At 49.4% G+C, this 20,513-nt stretch overlaps 1 protein-coding gene across 1 annotated transcript in view; it reads right to left on the bottom strand.

The window, feature by feature from the left end:
* LOC125948352 (protein pellino) overlaps positions 1-20,513 on the bottom strand; it is a 40,522-nt gene that overhangs the window by 15,331 nt on the left and 4,678 nt on the right. The window contains exons 3-4 of the mRNA XM_049674316.1: positions 8,925-9,014; positions 1,943-2,174 (exon numbers count right to left, since the gene is read on the bottom strand). Coding sequence (XP_049530273.1) covers positions 1,943-2,174; positions 8,925-9,014 — 322 coding nt within the window. The remainder of the gene's footprint in view (positions 1-1,942; positions 2,175-8,924; positions 9,015-20,513) is intronic.

Below are 20,513 nucleotides of genomic sequence, written 5' to 3'. Positions count from 1 at the left end.
GAAGGTGGTGTGGTAAACTTCTTTCCTTTACGAGGACCGCATACCAAAAAAAAAACGAAACTATCAACTATTGATAACAGTCAACTGCCGCTCAAACGCGCTCAGCGACGCGAATCTAGCTGATACTGATCGCAAACAATACAAACACACAAGAAGAACACATCCATCCAAGGGTGAAGAGTTTGTGGTGAAACCATCACGATGATAATGCCCTGGCTGATAGCTGGATGATTTATGGGACTAATCCCTCTCCTTGCAAACACGCAACTTAGTCGGCGGCGCAACAGCAGCAGCAACGGAACTATCGATTTCATTAAGCCGGAAAATATCGTTCCTCTTTACCTTCCGCCGTGGATTTATGGGATCGACCCAGTTAGAACCAAACCCCCGTTCCTAATGGGCTCCATTTCCTCCCCGTGCGGTGCCGGTGGTATATTGATGGAATCCATCGGGATTTTCAAAATCATTTTCTCACTTCGCCCAACAGAGAGAACATTTAAACTTCTTCCGAAAGGAAGAACAACGACGCCCGGGAAAAGCGGGAATGAAAAATACGTCCATCAATTTGATGTTTCCGGAACGTTCAGCCGACCGGCCACCAGCATGGCGATAAGCCTAAGCCATCGACAAACGAGGAAACGGTCGTCGTAGATTCTTGAGCACTGTTGTGGCCACGGGCAATGCAACAACCGACGTGCAACACGCAACCGGTCCCGAGTCTGGGGGTGTCGCTAGCAAAACATAATAATGCACCGAGCAACGAGAAAAAGGAGAAAACGAAGCAAGCCGAGGCGTCACCAGCGAGGCGTTTGTTTGTTGATCATTAATCTCAGCTAAGCTGCAATGAAGCTGCACAAACGGCGACGACGTGCTCCTTCCACGTTGCTACGCGACACCTTAACCCGCGGCTGCCGAAGGCCATCGCATGCACGCCTGTGCCTGAGTGCATGTGCAACGGTGAAGAGGTCACGTTCCGGTCGCACACACCTTCTCTCTGGCACGGTAAAGTAGAGGGATTGGGAGGGAAAACATTTTGAGAAACAACTTCACCGGAGCATCGAGCACCAGAAGCTTGGGTGTTGTAGTAAGTGAACCACACGCGGACTGTCCCCAGTGTAGTAGTATGCAGCAGCAGCGCGAACACGGTGACGTGTTACACCTTTTCCCAGGGCCCAACAAACGGGGCGCCAACATTTCGCAAAACTCCCCGTATGTTTCACAACAACAGTGCAGTTCCGTTTCAGACAAACAATTCGTTTATGGCGCACCGCACTGCATGACCTTCGTGAAACAGACAGACCGACAGACAGGAAGGAGAGCGCTGCTCATGGGAAAACCCAAACAAAGTTCAATGGGAAACCCGTCGTAGGCCGCTTGCTTATCATCTAATCGCTGTCCTCACCACAAACGCCTCACCTTACGAAATCCTCACAAAAGGTGTCGCTAGAAAGCGACAGAGAGAGAGAGAGAGAGAGCTGCATGTTATCTCGCGTTCAGCACGACGGAACTAAACGTCCAGTAATTACGAAGCGAACAGGAAACGGTGACACACTTTTTGGCGCAGATCGCGAGAGAGGTCTCGCAAGATCCAGACAAAAAAGTCGGAGTCCTCGGTAGGGGGCGCGACCCGGTAACCACCCATTAACCCCGTCGTCTTGGGCCCCCCAGGGGGCCAAAGTGAAGAGATTCGCAGGAAGACAGACCGCACGCGCCACAGGTGGAATTCCTTCCACGGAAGATCTAATCACTGAAGGTGGATTCGACCGGAAAGTTCAACAAAACGGTGAAAGGCGAGACACTAGTGCCCGCGGAGTGGGGGGAGAATCGAATTCTGACCGCCTCTAATAGCAGGGGGAGCCTATAATGTACGATATCCGGAGGAAGAGTGCCTCAAGAAGATGGTGGTAGAAAAAAAAGAGATTCCGGTCCTGCAAGCACCTACCTGGAACATGTCTGTGTCCGGATCCTCTTTGTACTCTACGATGACGGCCTGGCTGCGGGACAGCGTGTACGAGATGGAGTGCTGCTTGGCGTTAAGGATGGCTTGCGACGTCTGGGGCGACTGGACGATGTAGTGTTTCGAGCGTTTGACGCCGTTCGGTTCCGCCCGTTTGTACAGGACGAACTTCGATCGACGCCGGCCACGATCGCCCTGTGGTAGAAAGCCATTATATCTGGAATGGAACGAGAAGAGAGCGAGGAGAGAGAGAGATAACGAGACGAATGATTAATACGCTTTTGCCACCACATTCAGTCCAGTAAGGTCAGTGCTGCGATTGATCTCCTCTCAGACCTTCAGATGGTGCCGATGGTGGTGACCGATAAAGGAGAGGGACAGGGGGGTCCGAAAACTTTCGGGCGAATCCAAAAAGACCGAAGCGGTCCGCAGCACCATATAATGAGGGTGAAGAAGGGCTATCTCATTAGTCAAATTCTTTTCCACCACGCGATTGTCTTGGAAGCTCAACAGTCGGGCCAAGAAAAGGACATCACTGGCCACACGGGTGTGGTATCGAATTACCACAATCCATCCCTCCCCCCTCCGGGACGGATGGACACTACATCCGGTGCTCTGGTTTTGCGCGCGTTCGCCAACTAGTTTGGGATCACCTCATTAAACACAGAGCGAGAGAGAGAGAACTCTGGAGGCAGATTTCGGCAATTAAGTGCCACGGATTCAACCGAACCGTAATGTGATACACACCATCGAGTTCAGGTTGTGATGTCGGTTGTTTCGTCCGTCCGATTGCGCACCACTCGTCGGTTTGATGGTCGCGTTTTGATGAATATTTTATAGAAGAAAAAAAAACGACACGTTCAATAAAAGCTGCAAACCGTGTCAAGATGGAGCATCCCCTCTAGAACAAACTGGTGGCGCGTGAATCGAAAGGCCGCAGTACCAAGTGGCCAATCCGGCCGGCCGATATTACCATGAGTTTCCAATTACACGCGCCACAAACCCGCTTACGGCGATGCTGCTGCTGCTGCTGGTGCCGTGCGAGTGACGTGATTCCATCCACATTAAGAATCCACCATCTTCTTCTTTACCTCTACAAACGTCTAGAAGTGCTGCAGCCTTGACTTACAAACATCGCAGCAACACAAATTCGTTTCACTTGACCGAATCTCGTCGGCCAAGAGGAAATGGACGAGGAGAAACGAACGCGAATTCATAATGCTCGTAAAGCCAACCTAACTGACCGACCGACCGACCGACCGACCATCATCAGGACTGAGCCGAAACGAAGGACGGAAGGGAAAACGCAAACCGCAACACAACACACACGCAGCACGCCACCGCAACTTCCGTTCGCTTCTTCGCGGGGATTTTCGTTTTCGCGAAAACTCCAAACACACACGTACACGAAGAGAAGATGGTGTTGGCCAAGGAATTTGAAGCAACAAAAAAAACCACGACCAACCAACCAACCAACCGACATCCTGGCATCGATCCGGCTCCATCATGACCAGGTGAAGGACAAAGCTAGCTCTCAAGGCCCGCCGCTGTCGGTACAGCGCTTAGTAGTGCTCGTGTTCGTCTGGTTGGCCACGGCTGCACGGCTAAGAAACGACCAACCGTCGGTAGCAACCGCTCGAACGGGGACACAACCATCAGCGCCATCGATTCGATCCGTGCAGCAGCAGCAAATCTCATCCCTGAAAACGCTTCGCGGGGGATATTGATTTTCCTCTTCGCCACATTAGATATGCTGAACCATATGCCCTGAGGGGGGGAAGGCGAAAGGAGGACCCCAGTCCAAGGCCAGTCGCCAACTTTAAGTGCATCTGGTTCTTCTTGGGTGCCGGTGGTTTCGCGAAACATTTTTTTTCCACTAACAAAAAGGTCTGGACGGCTGGAGGGCAAAAAGTTAATCGTTTGGAACCGGGCTGGCTGTTGGTGTGGACGCAACTTCAAACAGCGCTAATGCATAGACCCTTTGTCGTCTTCGGTGGAGCATCGAGGCCAATTTCTAGACCCTTGGAGAGGGTTAGGAATGTGGACTACCGCATAACCCACATAGACGCGACGTGGAGGGCTCTTCGGGTTTGTTGTTGCTGCTGCACCCGAAACATATGATGGGCCGCTGTTGCCATCCAAGCGGACTACAAGCGGCATCGTGTAGCGGCGTGTAGCTCGTGCGTGTCTGTCATAACCGCAAATCGTCCATGGACGCGCCACGGGTCCATGTGTCCATCACGAACATGATGTAATGATGTGAGATAATGCTACAGTGAGACGCAGGTTAAACGGATTAGGGACGCGCCGTGCCGTGCATCATCAGCAGCAGCAGTACCTGCGCATTAACGGCAATTATAAACCGGGCAGGCTGGACCATCATTGCGGACAGCATAGAATGTTGGTGCAACGGAAGAGAAGAACAACGAGGGAATTGAGCTGTGATCGAGTAGAAGAATAGTAGAAACATGAGCTTCAGCTAAACGGAGACCACATTTAGGGAAGAAACAATTTGGATCTGATTATGACCCTTTCAATCCTTCCTTTGCGCCACTCCAATCATCCTTCCACGTGCGGTTTGGTGAGGATTATCAGTGGAGCCATGGAAGAGAGACAACGGAATCGTACGGAATAGGACATCTGCCGGTTGTCCTTGGGTCGTCGTCGTTGGCTTATATCGATCCGGAGTGGGACCGGAGAATCGAGACATCATCATTATGGCCATCATTATTCATCCAACCACCTCGTCCCAGACAAGTCAACGACGATGACGGAGGTGTGTGTGTGTACGTCGCCTTAGGTCACCTTGGGTTCTTTCTTGGGTTTGTCCATCGTCCGGTGGTTTTAGCCAGTGCGAGAGTCGTAAAGACACACCTTTACGAGGTGAAAAAGCGCGCGCCTCGCTTTCGCAGAAGGACGCATTAAGGGAACATAAATTGAAGGCCACACAAACAAACGCCCCTCCTTTCTCTCTCTCTCTCTTTCCCCATAAAACGATCCTTGGAAGATCTGAATTCCTCTTTTATTTCAAGTTCCAGTCCGTCTTTATGTCCCCCGGTGTGTCTATTGAAGGAAACAGCCGCCCCTGGGGTGGTGTGTCCCGGAAATCAAACAACGCATCCCAAAACCTGAACCGAGAGTCCCACCGAGGCAAACCACAGGGCCACGACGCACACGCAGCAGCGCAGAGGATTTACTTAATAATGTTTTATGAGAGTTACCTTCCGGAGAGGCCCTCCTTTGGATCTTCGTTTCTGGGCGGTTCGTCGCGAGCGATCCCAAGGGAGATCGTTTAATAGTTGGAGAAGAAGAAGGTGATTTTTACCATGGCCTAAAAGGTGGAGTGGCCGCGTGCGCCAGTTACACACACACAGAGCATCACAAACACAGAAACAGGATCCCCGTTGGTCTAGAATGCGAAAGTCATTCTCAATCAATCTTCGAAAGTTAATTTGGAAAAAAACAACCCAAGTCCAGGACCGTTGGCAGCAAAAGCCGAGACCGCCGCTGGAAGCCTCTTATGTCTTCCTTCTTTCCTCATCGACTTCCCTTTGAGTCAGCAGCAGCAGCAGCAAGAGTTTCTTCATCGATCCTGTTCGTTGCTGTTGTTGTTGAGAGCTATTGCTGACTTCGACCAACGCCAGGGTATCGCCATTGACGAATTCTCGATCGACGACAACCAACCACGATGTTTACTGCCATTCAATGGAGACTGGCTTGGTCGGCTTGGTAGGTTTGAGGAACCAAAACAACAGCCCGCACCTCGGAGCCAGTTCTTGGAAGGTGATTCCGCATGCCCCGCGGAAGAGTTGGGCGGCTGGCAGCGAAGGAGCATAAGCTAAGACGTACTAAATTAAATTTAGTATCTCTCAGCGTAATCTTTCCTTCGAAATCTGAAACGAGTTTCGGAGGCCGACCGCACAGACCCCGGTCCGGCCTCCGGGGGGCTCACTCACAGACGAGAGAAGCTTAATACCCTCCCTCCCCGTCATTTTCTCATTTATTTTTACGTTCTTGGTCCCCCCACATCTTGCCTTTCTTCAAGCCAGACTGAGCGACACACAAGCAACACAGACGCATACATACGTTCCTATCCGGAGCATTGGTTTGCTGACGATCCTCGATTCTATTCAGTGACGATCTTCGTCTAAGACATTTGGACATTTGACCAAAGTGGAGTCTTTGAAAGATCTCCAGATCTATGGTCGTCGGCGGCATGATGTACCATTGGACAAGGCAGCACGCGTGCCCCTTGCTCCTTTAACCACACACACACTGATCGTTGTTTACGGACAAACTCCCTGGGTAGAGATCTTGGACGATTCCGCTTCCAAAAGCGTCGAAGACATTCAAGGCCCAGGTCTTCTCGGGCTCGGGCGAAGGGAATTGTCGGTTGATAATGAGCTAAAACCTTCACGAGACAAGCGGTGCGGTAGGGTGCGACCGAAATCCGTCAACGGAGAAGACGGAGAAAGAGGGAGCGCGCGAAAGAGAGATCCACGAGATTGATGATTTTTAATTCCAACGCAGAACCGATTCCAAAGGCCCGTCGTCCTCCGCTGCGTGCGTGCCGCCGGAGATCCAAGAGACGCCTCAGAACGAAGCCAATCTCTCCGATGCGTTAATTGTGCGCGGTCGTTGGTCGGTATTTCTTTTTTTTTTCCTCTCTCCTTCGACGACTTTGGAGGATCGCTTCAAGCGATCCTCAAACAGTTCCAGACCACAAACACGCGCACACACACACGCACAGCCATAGACCGATCAAACGAACGACGTGAAGCGAAAGCCATCACAACAGCAGCGGCAGCAACAGCAACAACAGAGCCCTACATTGTCCGGGGCGTAGCGAGAGTGCCCCGAGAGTCAACATAACAGCTGGCGGCCATAACGAATCGTGCGAAGGAGAACCGAACCAACCGAAAGAGCGGCGAACGGATCAGTCTCGCTGTAACACGCATAACATGCCCATCACACGGAAGAAAGAGGATGGAGGATCATGGAAGACGGATTAAAAATACGTTCGTCGGTGTGGCTGCTGGGGAGGACGTGGCGCGAGTGGAGCTGGAGTTGACGGACCACAGAGTGCCACAGAGCATACGATTCGAAGAGCGAGTCGACGGACGCTAGAACCGCCGCTTACCACCACAATAAGCTACGTCACGTCAAAATGTTAGCCTCGAGAGCAGCCGGGGCCGGGGCTTTTGCGCTGGGGAACTGGCGCAGAACGTGAACGTAAAAGCCCTCGAGAAAACCCTTTCGAGTGGTCAGTACTCAGACATTGCACGCAGGTCCAGCAGCAGCAGCAGCAGCAGCAACAATACTAACTAAAATAAAATTAAAAAAAAACCCAGCGGCCCGGGGGTGGATTGGTTTCATCCGGGATCCAGCAGTTGGTAAATCTGTTCCCTCCGCATGGTCAGAGCAATTCCACCGAGGATTTGCAGCGGACAATTATGCAATTTGAAGACAATGTAGCAACTTTGCGGTTACAATGTGATGGTAGCGCGAGAAGGGTTTCCGGAAAACGTGGCAGGGACTTGAGATAGAGATAATCCCCTGAAGAACTCCCTTGGTTGCTGTGGTTTCTGCAACGTCCTTCGTATCTTCCCTTGTGGCTTATATGGTTCCTACAAATTATTGTCACAAAAGTGAACAATCGTGGATGTGGAAGCATAAAATGGAATCACCTTTTCAGGACAGTTTAAGGCGAAAATGAAGCGACAACGACGAGATCAGTCCAGCCTGATTTATGGACGTAACTTCTAAGCATCGACACCACGTCCGCCCGTGAGTGCACTCGATACAAAGCGAGACCACGAAACAACAACTCCGTGGACCACACCGTATCCATCATAAAAACAAACAACACGAACATGAGCATCTCTCTTTCTCCCCAGCCAACCAGCCAACAACCAAGCCGGCCAGCCGTCTAAGGGGACATCCATTGATCCACCCGAGCCCTGGGTGGAACCGGTTCCCGGTTCGGTCGGTTCGATCACCCACTGTCCAATATGGCGCCCTTACTACAATCATGCCCGCACACGAGACTGTATTGACGTATTGGGGTCTCTCGAAAGTTCTTTGGCCACCACCACCACCACCAGAGGTTAGAGAAAGGGAATTTCTGGGAGCGGAGGTGATCGGCCACGAAGCACGACGAACCGGCCATAAATCGGCGCAATGGCTTCACAGACAAAACCGGAGCAAACACGTCACTCTGGCCTCAAGTCCCCAACCCCTACTACAACTCAGTTTCGCGCCTCGGACTCAGCTCGATCACGAATCCTCACGAATCAATCGTGCCGGGCACGCGAACCTCGGGGGTCGCAGACTAATGGTGGCCCATTTTTTGTTTTCGCCTCCGGGTCATTCTTGCTTTCCTTTCGCGTTTCATCTTTGACTGTGTGAGAGAGAAAGAGAGCGGCACACAAACATATCATGATTTACCCTCTATGATATCTGGATGCCCTTTCTCGCTCTCTTCCTCTATAACTATGAACAGTACACGCTCCAGTCACCCAAACAGTCATGATATGGTTGTGAAGTGTGTCGGTGGAGAAAATCGAAAGGAAAACTCGCCTCCAGGTTCACTTTCTTCTCTGCTCTGAACCCACTTATGGGTAATGGCAAGCGATTCCCGCATGAAATCGCTTCCCGATAAGTCTGTCCTCCCCGTTCTGTTTCGTGAGGGATTTTCCCGCGAATCCAAGGTGCATTTTGGAAGCTCCCCGCGCAAATCTTTGGCCAACAGATTGCAGAGAGTTATCTCAAGAGATAACACATTCCAATCCAAAATGGATAGATGAACTTTGAGTTTCCGGATTCGGGGCACAAAATCAGGCGAAATCAGGCGGCACAACACCCGATACACAGGGGAGGTGACCTCGACCCAACGGACCAAAATAAAACCTACAACGATAAGACGAGTGAGCATCGAGAGCGCGGTGCGATTATGCGTTTCACTTACCCTAGTATCACCAGTTCGCCGTATCTCACGCGGGGTTTATCTGTGTCTGCATCACTCTCCGTGATTATCGGAGACTCTGTGCCGTCAGTTCTGCAAATAAAGAGAAAGAGAGAAAGGGAGAGAATTATGAGATGGGCAGCGAAAGCAGCATTAAGAGCTGGAGCCCAGCAAATGTATGAATTATGATCAGCATAGCAAATCAAGCGTCCAAACAGCCCTTTTTCCTCCCAGTGCGCATTAGCCGCACGCACCATCATAACCATGGTTAGAGGAGCCCTCAAGACGGAATGGTTTTAAATTGTTTTTCGCTCCACCAAAAAACCGACGACGACGACGACGACGAGACGAGCTCGAACTCTCACGCAACAACTATTGCTGCCATAATTTTGCGAATCACGGCCGATTGCGGACTGGTTTCCCACCAAATCAGCAGCAGCAGCAGCAGTGTTGGCCTTCAAAACGTGAGCTATGCAAAGGCAAAATAGGAAAGGAAAGCGACGGGCGCTGCGCTCTCATTTCGCGGTGGAAAAAAAAGCGTGGAAAAGCGACCACAAAATACGCGACGACGGCGACTACGACGACTAAGAAGGCGGTGACCCAATGGTGCGCGCTTCTGCTTCCAAACAAACGTGCAGAAACAATAACCAAGATAGAGTGGTAAGATGGAAGATGGGTGCCCTCGAAAAGAAATTGCCAAGAAAACCTGCCGAGATGGATCACTTCGCGAGTGGTAATTGTTGCATTAGCCCTCCACATCCCCTCGAGCCCAAAAAAGACTGGTAGACGCATGATTGCGTGTGCTGGGGGACACAAACGATCAAATCCTTGCTGATGATGACCGCAAATCCGACAAATCTGCAGCCCGGCCAGCCAGGGCAAGGCCACCGAACCCCCACCGCGGTGGCATCGAGAAAAGACAAAGTTTATCGGATTAAAAAAGAAATAATAATATAAATTGGAACACAGCGTGGTCCCCGTGGTGTCTGCGCCGTGAAGCCGAAATAGATTATGTGGATTATGTGGACTTCGGCCCCATTGGCGGTTCATCTCCCGCAATGATGATTCCGTGCAGACGTGGTGCGATGGTGAAGTGTACTTCAACTAACATCTGGAAGCGATTGGGGTAACAGTGGGGTCTCTCTCTCTGTGTCGACTGGTACGATGATCGTTCTTGAGTCTCTATCATCTACATTCGTTCAATCGTAAATTATGATAACTCTGACATTCAGTCGCCTGAAGAGGGCGGCGGGCATCGAGTGCTTCAATGCTGCTCCTGCTGCTGCTGTTGTGGGAGCAATAATCGGGAATAAATTGTTCGAGAAAAGTGTCCTCTTATTTATAGCCGCAAAGAGCAAAGAGACACTGAGATTGCGCGATATGATGATAGCGATCATCATGTGCATGAATGAAAGTCGTGATACGGTTCCGAGAAGTCGGAGCAAGTTAGACGGATCAACAACATTTGGAAATCTACAGTAATGTTGGTTTTGCTTACAATGTAACCCGCGTACCACTTGAAAGCCTGAGGAGTTTTTATCCGATGCTACTGTCCAGACAAGAGAATGCTGGAATGACGGAACAGGCTCCTCGCCAGCCAGCAAACAGAAACGGATTTCTCAAAGATCGACGTCAGTAAAAATAAACCAAACCTAACTGAAGAGGAGACCGAAAAGAGCGGAATCCGCCTTGTGCGGCACGAATCGACATTAGAAGACCCTCGCTAACCCTACGACGTTCGACCGACCATTCGAATCCATAGCTACCGTCACCACCACCGCTCTCTATCTTAAGACATTCAAATAATGTTCTTTCCAGGGAAGACCATCACGCCAGACCAGAAGATCGACTTCATCTTCTTCATCTCTGCGCTCCATCGAAAGCCAACACCACGTGTCGTCGTCGTCTCAGGGTGGAACTCGAGTTCAATGACACATGCCCTGCCGCGATGCGACGATTCCGATGGACATTATGGGTGCCACGAGTCGAATAGTCATCACTCGAACCATCAAATCCATAAATATACTCGCCGCCGGTACCACCATAAAACGTGTCCGGGCGGCTTGGCCAAAAGAAACGACACATCAACAAGAACCGTGCGCTCGATCGACCCTTTCGTCGGATTGTTTAATCAAACATTAGTTGGACAGTTTATTGATTTCTGGTTCCCGGATTCGTAGTAGTAGCCCTTGCACGATCACTCCGTGCTAAAGATTGATAAGTAAGTAATGAGACAGCTTCAGGGGTCCCCCTCCGTGCGGGCTACTACTATGAATTATGAAAATTGGTCTACAGCGGACCGTTCCGACACACTTCCGTCAGTACTACCAAGAGCGTCCCCAACTGGTCTTGCAAGCGCCACTAGAAATTGACATTTGGCCTTCCACACACACTCCTTCCTACTGCTCTCGAATGCCGTAGCGTAATCCACTAAGTAGTAGGAATCGATCAACAACATGGCACGTGGAAGGTGGAGAGAGGAGTAGTGAGGGAGGGGTCGTGTGCACACGAACACCAGCAATCATCGACCCCACGAGAATGCAATCAAATATTCACACGGCTCTGCTCGGTCCGCGTTCCGAGATCCGTTGAAGGCTTAATCGATTAAAGGTTGATAACGGTGCGGAGAGTGCAGTGCCTACCCTGGGCGCTAGGTCGTTCCATCGATCAACCTCTCGTCGACACACACGTACACACATACCGGGGTACATCATGTACAGCCACTGTTGTCTCCACACCACCAATGCGGCAATCCTAGTAATTACAAGTCACGAACGGGGTAAAGGCACTTACAGGCGGAGACCGGATGGAGCGGAGGATGATGGCGCAGTTGACGTCAGCTTGCCGACTCGACTACCGCGATGTCGACGCGATCTGCGTTCTAAGGTGTTTTGATGATGGAACGGAGCCCACACCACGATTAAGTCATACGACTGCACGACGCCTTCCCCCGGAAGAGATCAGCTGTGAGACGCTCTCTGACTGCCGCTGTGTGCATACAACACAGACACAACACAGACGCTCTATTGCCCTGCGTGTTATTGATTTCTAACGGAGGAGAAGCATGTTTTATTGTAGCTGGAGCTTATCAGCAGCAATCGGAATGCAATCTCGTCTGGTAGTTCTATGTGCAGGCCCTACGCTCACGTAGCGTCGATGTACGCGATGTGTTTCTTTTCCCTATTTATAGCATTCTCACGCGAATCAAACATTAGGTGACGCGTGACGACGAGAAAGTACCATTATGAGAGGTGTTACACCTTTATGGTGAAATTGTGTTTTCGTCTTCTTGGTTTTCGGTGAAGTTGAGAAAATCAAATCACTAATTATGTCAGCAATTGAGCGCATTGTTGGGCTGAAAGCTTCAACACGAATCTAACATTTCTCATCATTGAACATTCAATGGTTTGCAAACCATTCCTTTCAACAAATCATATTAGAGCAGACGTTTTAATCAACCTACAAAGATGAGTAGACATAGTTATACGATCAGTAGTGATCGAATTGTGACTTTTTCAGTCACAATTTGCCATTGAACTACATGTGAGTCAGCAGTTAATGTGCAGTAAAGTGATCATTTTCATTTACTATTGCCATGATTATCCGATGAAGTCATTGCATAAGTCGATGCACAATCACAGAATGGCGTCATAAGCCTCTCCCCGCCAAAACGCAATAGGAATCCGTGCGAACGAACGAACGTGCATCGCTCCCTGCTAGACAGATAATGGGCCAACAACTACGCCGTTCCTCAAAATACCCAAGCTGATAACTAACTAACTTGACAGTCAATAACAAACACATAACATAGTCAAAACAGAGGCATCTGTTAACGATTGGCGTTTCGTATTGCAGGCGTTCGAACAAACAAGAACTGCATGCGCTATACCGTTTTTCCTTTTCCGCGTTCTATTCTGTGTTTGACATTGTGCACCACCGGTGATAAAACAATCAACAGGCCACGCAGAGCCTGTTGGTTCCCTCTTCCTTCTCCGCAATAGAAGATAGCAAAATTGCTTCCGGTAATGGTAAACCCACCATCCAGACGGCGACGGTGGACAAGCGTTGCTTCGCTAAACGTACAACAACGAACGGTATAGCACCGATAAGACTCGAGTGTCGCGACACAAGGAACCGCGCGGCCTCCGAAAGTGGACAACTAACACGCTAGCGCAGGACCAAAAACAGAGCAAACACTCCACACCTTGCTTGCTGGAGCAGCGCTCGCGCGCTCTTGAGACGCGTCTATCATTTTGATTTGTGTCCGGCCAGAAGAAGTCCGGCTCTTTGTTCTACGCCATTAGAAGTGCTTCCACAACACATGACGTGCGCCGCGCGTTCGTCTAACCATCAGCTCAGCTTGAACGCGTCGTCGTCGTCATCATTGTCGTCTTCTTTGTCGCGCTTTGTCAGTATGGCTAGAAATGGCACAAAAGAGGCAGATGAAGGATTAGGTCTGACGCCAGGCAGGCCGGCCGCGAGCTGCATACAGAATCTGCTTCAGCAACTATCGTACCGTCTCATCGTATCGCGGGGCATCGCGAGGAGGCATCCAGCACCACCCACAGCAAGAAGCAACAATGATAGCACACTGCAATCGCGCTAATCAGCCGCCTTAGAGATGGATAAGAATGGCAGCAGGGATGGCAGAGGAGGAGTACCGCAGAGTGTTATGGCAACAAGTGGCCAGCAACCCGCGAGCAATTGCAGATCAACGGGGATTACATGCGCAGACGAACGGTCTAATGAACGGTCAGACGTTGAATAGTAGGTAGTTAACGGGTTGAGCTGGAAGTCGGACTTTTATCCGCGAGCAACCACCGCCCTCACTGGGAACTAGTGCTGCCGGCCAATTACACACGATTCCACCGCGATTCCTTTGTCGTCACTGGCACAGCAGCTGGTGCCGGCGCGCTGGAGCAAGCGCTTGTGTTTGCCAATTTTTGCCGTTCCCTGGTGACCTCGTTCCCTGATTTGGGTGTGTTCCGGTTGTACGGCTACACAGCACTGCCCCGGTTTTTGTTGCTCCCCTTTTCCAGTAGCCAAGCGATCCACTTCCCAAAACTTAACTCTTTCTCCATCTCCGCTAGCAAACCGCTTCGTACTTTCGTTGACATCGATGACGACGACAACAACGACGACGATCACCGACATCGTCTGTCAACTCGAGTGCGCACACACACACATAGCTGCCGTCGTATCACCTGCTAGACGCCGAGTGACCACAGCAGATAGTGGAGACGCACACAGCGGCGTACCGTGCGCGCGTTGTTGATTCGATCGGTCCAACGCGCTCGATCAAAGTCATGGACGTCGAGCGTCCGTCCGAGTGCCGGCCGGACCGCAGTCTCGTCTCGCTCTGTCCCTGTCTGTTGAACACACAGAGTCTTTCTTCTCGTTCTAGCGCACCCAGAAGCCAGGGTAAAGAAAGGGAAGGCCCCTGCGGCCACCTAGCCTCGGGGGTTCTGGTCTGGTCCGTTCGTCGCTACGTTGCGTAGAGTTTAATGACCGCGCGCGCCAAAGCGACCCCAGCGGCCAACGCTTGCGGCGGAACTCTTCCGCAGAATCATTTAACGCGGTACCGGCCTCACACCACTCCTGCCTGATCCCTGACCGATCAGTGGTAGGCGTCATCTGTGCCGTGTCCGTGGCTCAGAGCTGTGCGTTGCTGCCCGGGTCACTTGGCATCGCTGCGTGAACGCAAACCGCGTACGGCGGCCGCCGCGTAAACAAAGCACAACAATTGATCGCGCTCGGCGGCGGCGATTGAAGCACCGTACCGTATCGGGAAGGCGTGCAAAATGGCGTGAAGAACGAGAGCTTTGCGGTAACGGAGTACTGTACCGAGCGGATCGTCCGGAAGATCGTCCTGCACTAGTCAGGGAAGGGGCGTATCGTACACCCCACTTGGTGGCTGGTCATTCGTGACGAAATAAACGCCTGTTCTTACCGGCCGGTGTTTCACGATCGGATCGGTTCAGTGCACTACTGAAGGAGTACTCGTTGTGGATGGAATCAAACTAATTCGGAGCAAAGACAACGAACTAAACTAAGTCGAACTAATGCTTAACCATTGCAAATAGTTGTTTTATTGCATTTCTAAAGCAGCGTCAAAACATTTCTTTTAGAAATACGTAACCGTAAAAGCGAAATAGGAGCTCGATCGATTTGAAGATCAGTAGAGGATCAGAAGCACTTCAGGGGGGGGGGGGGGGGGGGATGCTTCGCAATTTACTTTTTATTTTTTTTATGAGTGCTCATCCTTTCAAGAGTATTGTGTAAATTATTTGGATCAATCGAAGCCAAACTGACAAAGATATTGATTTTTGAAATACTGCCTTTCATATAAGACTCAATGCATCTCGCAACTTTGAATCACGTTTCCTAAAATCTACGTTTCTACGTAATCTACAAAGTCGGAGCCCATCGTAGCATGAAAACTACTTGACCGATCGATTTGAAATTTTGAACACATAATCTTGACACTGCTAGGTAGCCCCGTCGAATGTAAAAATTGTTGATATTTTTTCTTAAGCATTTTTTTAAATTATGTAAAACTCATTTTTGAAGGCAACATCGAAAAAAAGCATTACTTTTCCTACTTCAAAAATCTGCCAAAAATCGAAAAATGGGAAATTTAACAAAAACTCGACGGGGCTACCTGAATAAATTTATAGTCTAACAAAAGAATATTCATTTGAGTATTTCTGATGACCCGGCACGTGGCTACGATTGGCACCGCAAAAAGTACATTTTTACGAACTTGCCTGTCTAGATTGGATGCCATTAACGTAGTTTTGATCAAATCTTTACCAAAATAGAAACAGATATTCTTAAAAAGTTGTAGTTTAATATGACATTCACTTGAAAAAATAAAGTTGAATGGTTTATTAACTAAAAATCGTCAAAAATAAGTGCTTTTTTGACCCGAAATAACCAAAGGAAATGGAACTAATTGATGGATTAATGGAACCATCTTGGAGCGGAATGATTTCTTTCTGTTTACAATCGTACAACGTTCTGGTCCAAGCGAGGCAATTATGAATACACCATAAGCAATAGCATGCCACTAACGATAGGATCCGTCTAATACGATCTCCGTCTATAAGATTGTGTGAAACCGACTAGACGGACAGCGGAGTTACCTCGGTCTTTACGCATAATCTTCCGGGGCGTATTGTTTCCATTTATGGTTTCGGGACACCAGGGCATGAATTTAAAGCTAGGAGAAGCAGCAAAGCTCATCAAGTGCTTCAAAGCAGGTACCATCAATTGGCATGATACGTGTCCGTTTCCGTCGCCAGTAGTGCTCGCCCATGTTAATCAAAATGCGGAACGCAATTAAGCCGAGTCAACGACGCCATAAACGAGGCACGTGACAAATACGATCCCGGAGATTTAAATGTCGACAAAGCACCGACACCCCGGATGATCAACTTCGTATCAAGGACGTGATCATCGTTTATCAATTGACTAAATACAAAACACTAATTAAGGACTAATGCTAACGCTTCAAAACAGTACAAACAGATCACTATATAATAAACATGTTGAAACGAAAATAACAAACAAACTTCCCAAAAACAGGTTACCCGCCTCCCTCCTCCCGGGGGACGGTAAAGAGACATCCGCTTATCGCACGGCGACGCACAACAGTGCCCATGCCAGCATGCCACCAAGGGCATGGGTGGAATCGCTTGCGAAAGTGCGCTTCCTGAGTGCGAGTGCGAGTACAAATATTGAGTTTTATAAATGTTTTCCTTCGCTATCTTATCACAAAAACCCGTACCGTGTGGTACTTCACCACGTTTCAACGAGCGGCAGAGCCAGTCAGTCAGTCTGTTTCACAGCGAGCAGCAAAAAAAAGGAGCAAAAGCTTCCGATATCTTATATAATAAGATGTGACTTCCAGTAGGTAAAGGGAAGGGAAAACGTTCTAACGCCAGGGACCGAGTACTGAGCAGCTATCGGTAGCGATAACGATTCGAGCGAGAGTAATGCACCCAACACACAGTCCCAGCGTGTAACGCTACACACAACAATTTCGAAACAATAACGTGCTCTATGTTATGCATATTTTCTGACTTTCTGTGGTCGCAACAAGGGCAGGGGCTTGTTCTACCTTCACCTGGTGTGTGCGGGCCGCGGCTAATGTCAGGCGAAGGAGAAGTGTTTTACATTTATAATCAACTGGCGATCGATTTTTCTAGAACAACGCGCCCCTAGAGCGTTCGACACGGCACGTCATAGCACGTCCACTCGCTCTATCTCTCGCTCTCTCTCTTTCTCTAGGGCAGGGAACCACATCTCCCGTGACCGTAAATGCAGTCGCATCGATCGATCGATTGGCGTTTGCCAGCCAGCAGGTACAGCACACCTTTGGGGCGTTCGTGGTCATTTGAACTTGACCGAACCCGGGGGCATTTCCCCCCAAGGGATAGGGAATCGGTTGACGTAGTTGACGCCGAAACTACGCTGACGGTGACGTCATTGATGTCCTTTGTGTGTTTTCACAATACCTGTTTATGCTCCCCTTGCTCCGTCGGATAAAAGTATGAAGAAGTCATCGTTACCATTAACCCCACACTCCGTACGATATCCCAGGCATGATGAGGCAGCTGCACTCGTTGGACAATTTCGTTTCTTTGGCTCATTGTTCCCCGTCGACGTCGTCATCGAAAGGAGGGCGACCCAATAAAAACGGACATCTGACTGACCATCACAGCACCGTTGCTTCGCCGGTTCGTTCGCTATGCTGGCGAAACGGTTAACGGGCAGCTGCCACCGAGTGGAGCATGTGCCACGCACAGACCCCTTGTGTTCCAACAAAAAGTGGAACTTCAGCCCGAACGAACGCCAATAGCACGACGGCATCGCGTTGTGGTTATGCTTCGTTGACCCTTTCTAAAGCAAGTACCCGATGCCGCCGCTGCCACCGCCGCCGCCGCCGTCCAAAGGGTTTTGAGGGGATAAATTTGCAAAATTAACAAAACGTAAGACAGCTGCAGGCTAGGCACGTTGTTGTTCGATGCCAAAAATGCTTAGCTTGGTACACAAAAGGGAACAACGCCGGTCGGCCGGTAAGGTACGCTGCTACACGTTGACGATGCCGGGACTTACATCATTCGATACAAATCGATATCATGAGCGTAACGCAATCCGCATCCATGTATTATATACACTATCTTTCTTTATATATATAGCGAGGGAGAGAGAGATATGACTTTGCAGGATTGCATCACTGCGCACCGTTCGATTGGCCGTAAAATTAATTAACAGTTTATGAGCGAACAGAATGCCATAAAGCGAATCCACCATCGTAATGAGACGCTGCGTCTTGACGTGGACGTCACCTTCACAAGCTGACCTACGCAATACAGAGCCAGAGTGGCCAGAGTAGAAGCATCACGAAATTGTTGGGTCAATCATTCTTGAAGCAGTATCGTTGGCTAATAGACGATCGAACGACACGTTGAGCGTCCCCCGCATAGAATTTTCATCCTTCCATCCACATAATGGAGCCATCCGTCTGGCAAGCAGCTAGTGAGCTAGGTCATGCAATCGCTACCTGTGTGCCAAATCATACATCATCATTATGAGTCATTTCAAGCGAAACGGCGCCCATGCGTCATCCGTGGCATGTCACGCAAATCTCTTCACTAAAACGCTCTTCTCCCCCGGGACCGCTGTCAATCTGGGCACGATTGCCCAGTCCACGTCTGCGTGACCTCGGAGAGTGGGACTGTTGTGAAATGCCGCGTAGTCGAAAGGGGAAAACCATGGAGGAAAAAAGAACGGGACTTTGTGCGGAAGTTCGAGTAGCTACTGGAGGAAGAAGTAGAGGAACATCATTCTCAGTGTGCGTGTGTGTGTGTGTGCCTGATGACCTGGACCGACCCCTTATGTTTGTTGCAATGTTTCGTTGTTGATTGCGAAATCAATGCCCGAGGTGCCACCAGCAGAGATGCGTCCATATCTCGACAAGCTGTCTTTAGATGCAATAAAAATGTATGTTGAGGAATCCTATCCGAAATTATTGCTCTAATCATGTTTGTTATTGCCGGCTTTTCAATAGGAAACGAATTACACGGGAAGAGGAATTGATAGGAGTATTTTTTTTTTTATTATACTCAACTGATGATTACGATGAGACGCTATGCCGGGTCCTTGGATTAATGGGCTGGGTGCAGCAATTGAGATGCTGTCATCAACATATTAATGGAAGACGTAAAACCCGTAGCTCACGTTCGTGCCCTGTTAGAGCAGTGATTAATGAGCTAATAACGAGGATGAATAAGAATCACAGTTTGATATTAATACCACACGCACCGCTCAGTGACGGAATTAGCGATTTGCGCTGCGTGCTATAAGACACGGCAGCTTCAAGAACTCCGGCGAATCAATTGAGGTTTTCGCGCAATATTGATCAAACTAGATCAATTCAACGCGGAAAGTTATCAAACTATCAAGCAAGTAATTCCTAGCGCTTCTTCCAGATTAAAAAGAAGGGAATGGAAACGATGTTCATCAATGGCATGCAAAAGAAACGACAATCAATTGATTTTTAATTGCTTCGATGTGAATCTACGGACCAATGCATCAAAATGCGTTCCTAAGCAGTTCATTTTATTGTCTCTAGGCAGCATTTTGATTTGAAGCGTGCAAGCGTCCGTGTTGGCAGGACACGAGTATAGACTTGTAATCAAAATCTCAAAACCTTTCTAGAGAATCTGGGTTACATTACAATCGTGTGTTCACTTTACTTGACCACTACTATCAAAAGCATGAGACATTTTTCATCAATAATGATGCAACTATTTCGTAATATTAATCCGTTTTATAGGGCACAGTTGTAACGATTTCACCATGTTTAGAAGGATTAGAATACTCGAAGAATTTACAGAGCTCTTGCTTTATGCATTTGGATTAGTTATGCTCTGCCTTGGTTGTGATCATTTTGGGGGGGCCTCACAAAATAAAATGATCGTTTTACATGATCCTTCTGTTGATGTTCAGAAAAATCTCCTCTTACTAATGACGATGCCTGCCAGACCGGACAGCATCAATGCCAGGGACATTTGAAACGCACGCTGCACGAAAGACTGATTGCCAATCAACGGAAGGTTTATCCAAGGGCCTATTGGCCTACCCGTAGATCAATTGCCACCATCACAAGCTGAGCTCCCGAAACGAAAGGCGTCAGCTGGCGCTGAAGGATATTGCCGGGTGGTGTGTGCTGGTCGCCATATCAACGACGCCGGCTGTGGCTAAAAATATATACACGCCACACTCGTGTAGTGGTTCGAAAATGGTAAGGTGCGTTTCGGGAAGAAATTGCCATTTTTGTGGCCATAATTCATAATGACATCGTTCAACTTCAAGCCATCGGTTGAAGCCCGAATACCAAAGAAAACCGGGTGGAGGGACCGCAGTGAAGGCGCCAATAGCGGTAATTCGCAGCCCTACCAAACCAATCGTACGGTGGCGTCTGTGGTGGGAACGCATCATCATCATCATCATCATCAGCAGCAGCAGCAGCAGCAGCGCCGGCAACGGCAGCAAGAGTTGGCCGACGCGACATCATCTGTCGCA

Source organism: Anopheles darlingi, chromosome 2 (assembly GCF_943734745.1).
Source record: "Anopheles darlingi chromosome 2, idAnoDarlMG_H_01, whole genome shotgun sequence".
NCBI classification, from domain to species: Eukaryota; Metazoa; Arthropoda; class Insecta; order Diptera; family Culicidae; genus Anopheles; species Anopheles darlingi.
This window is presented reverse-complemented; position numbering and strand designations above follow the sequence as displayed.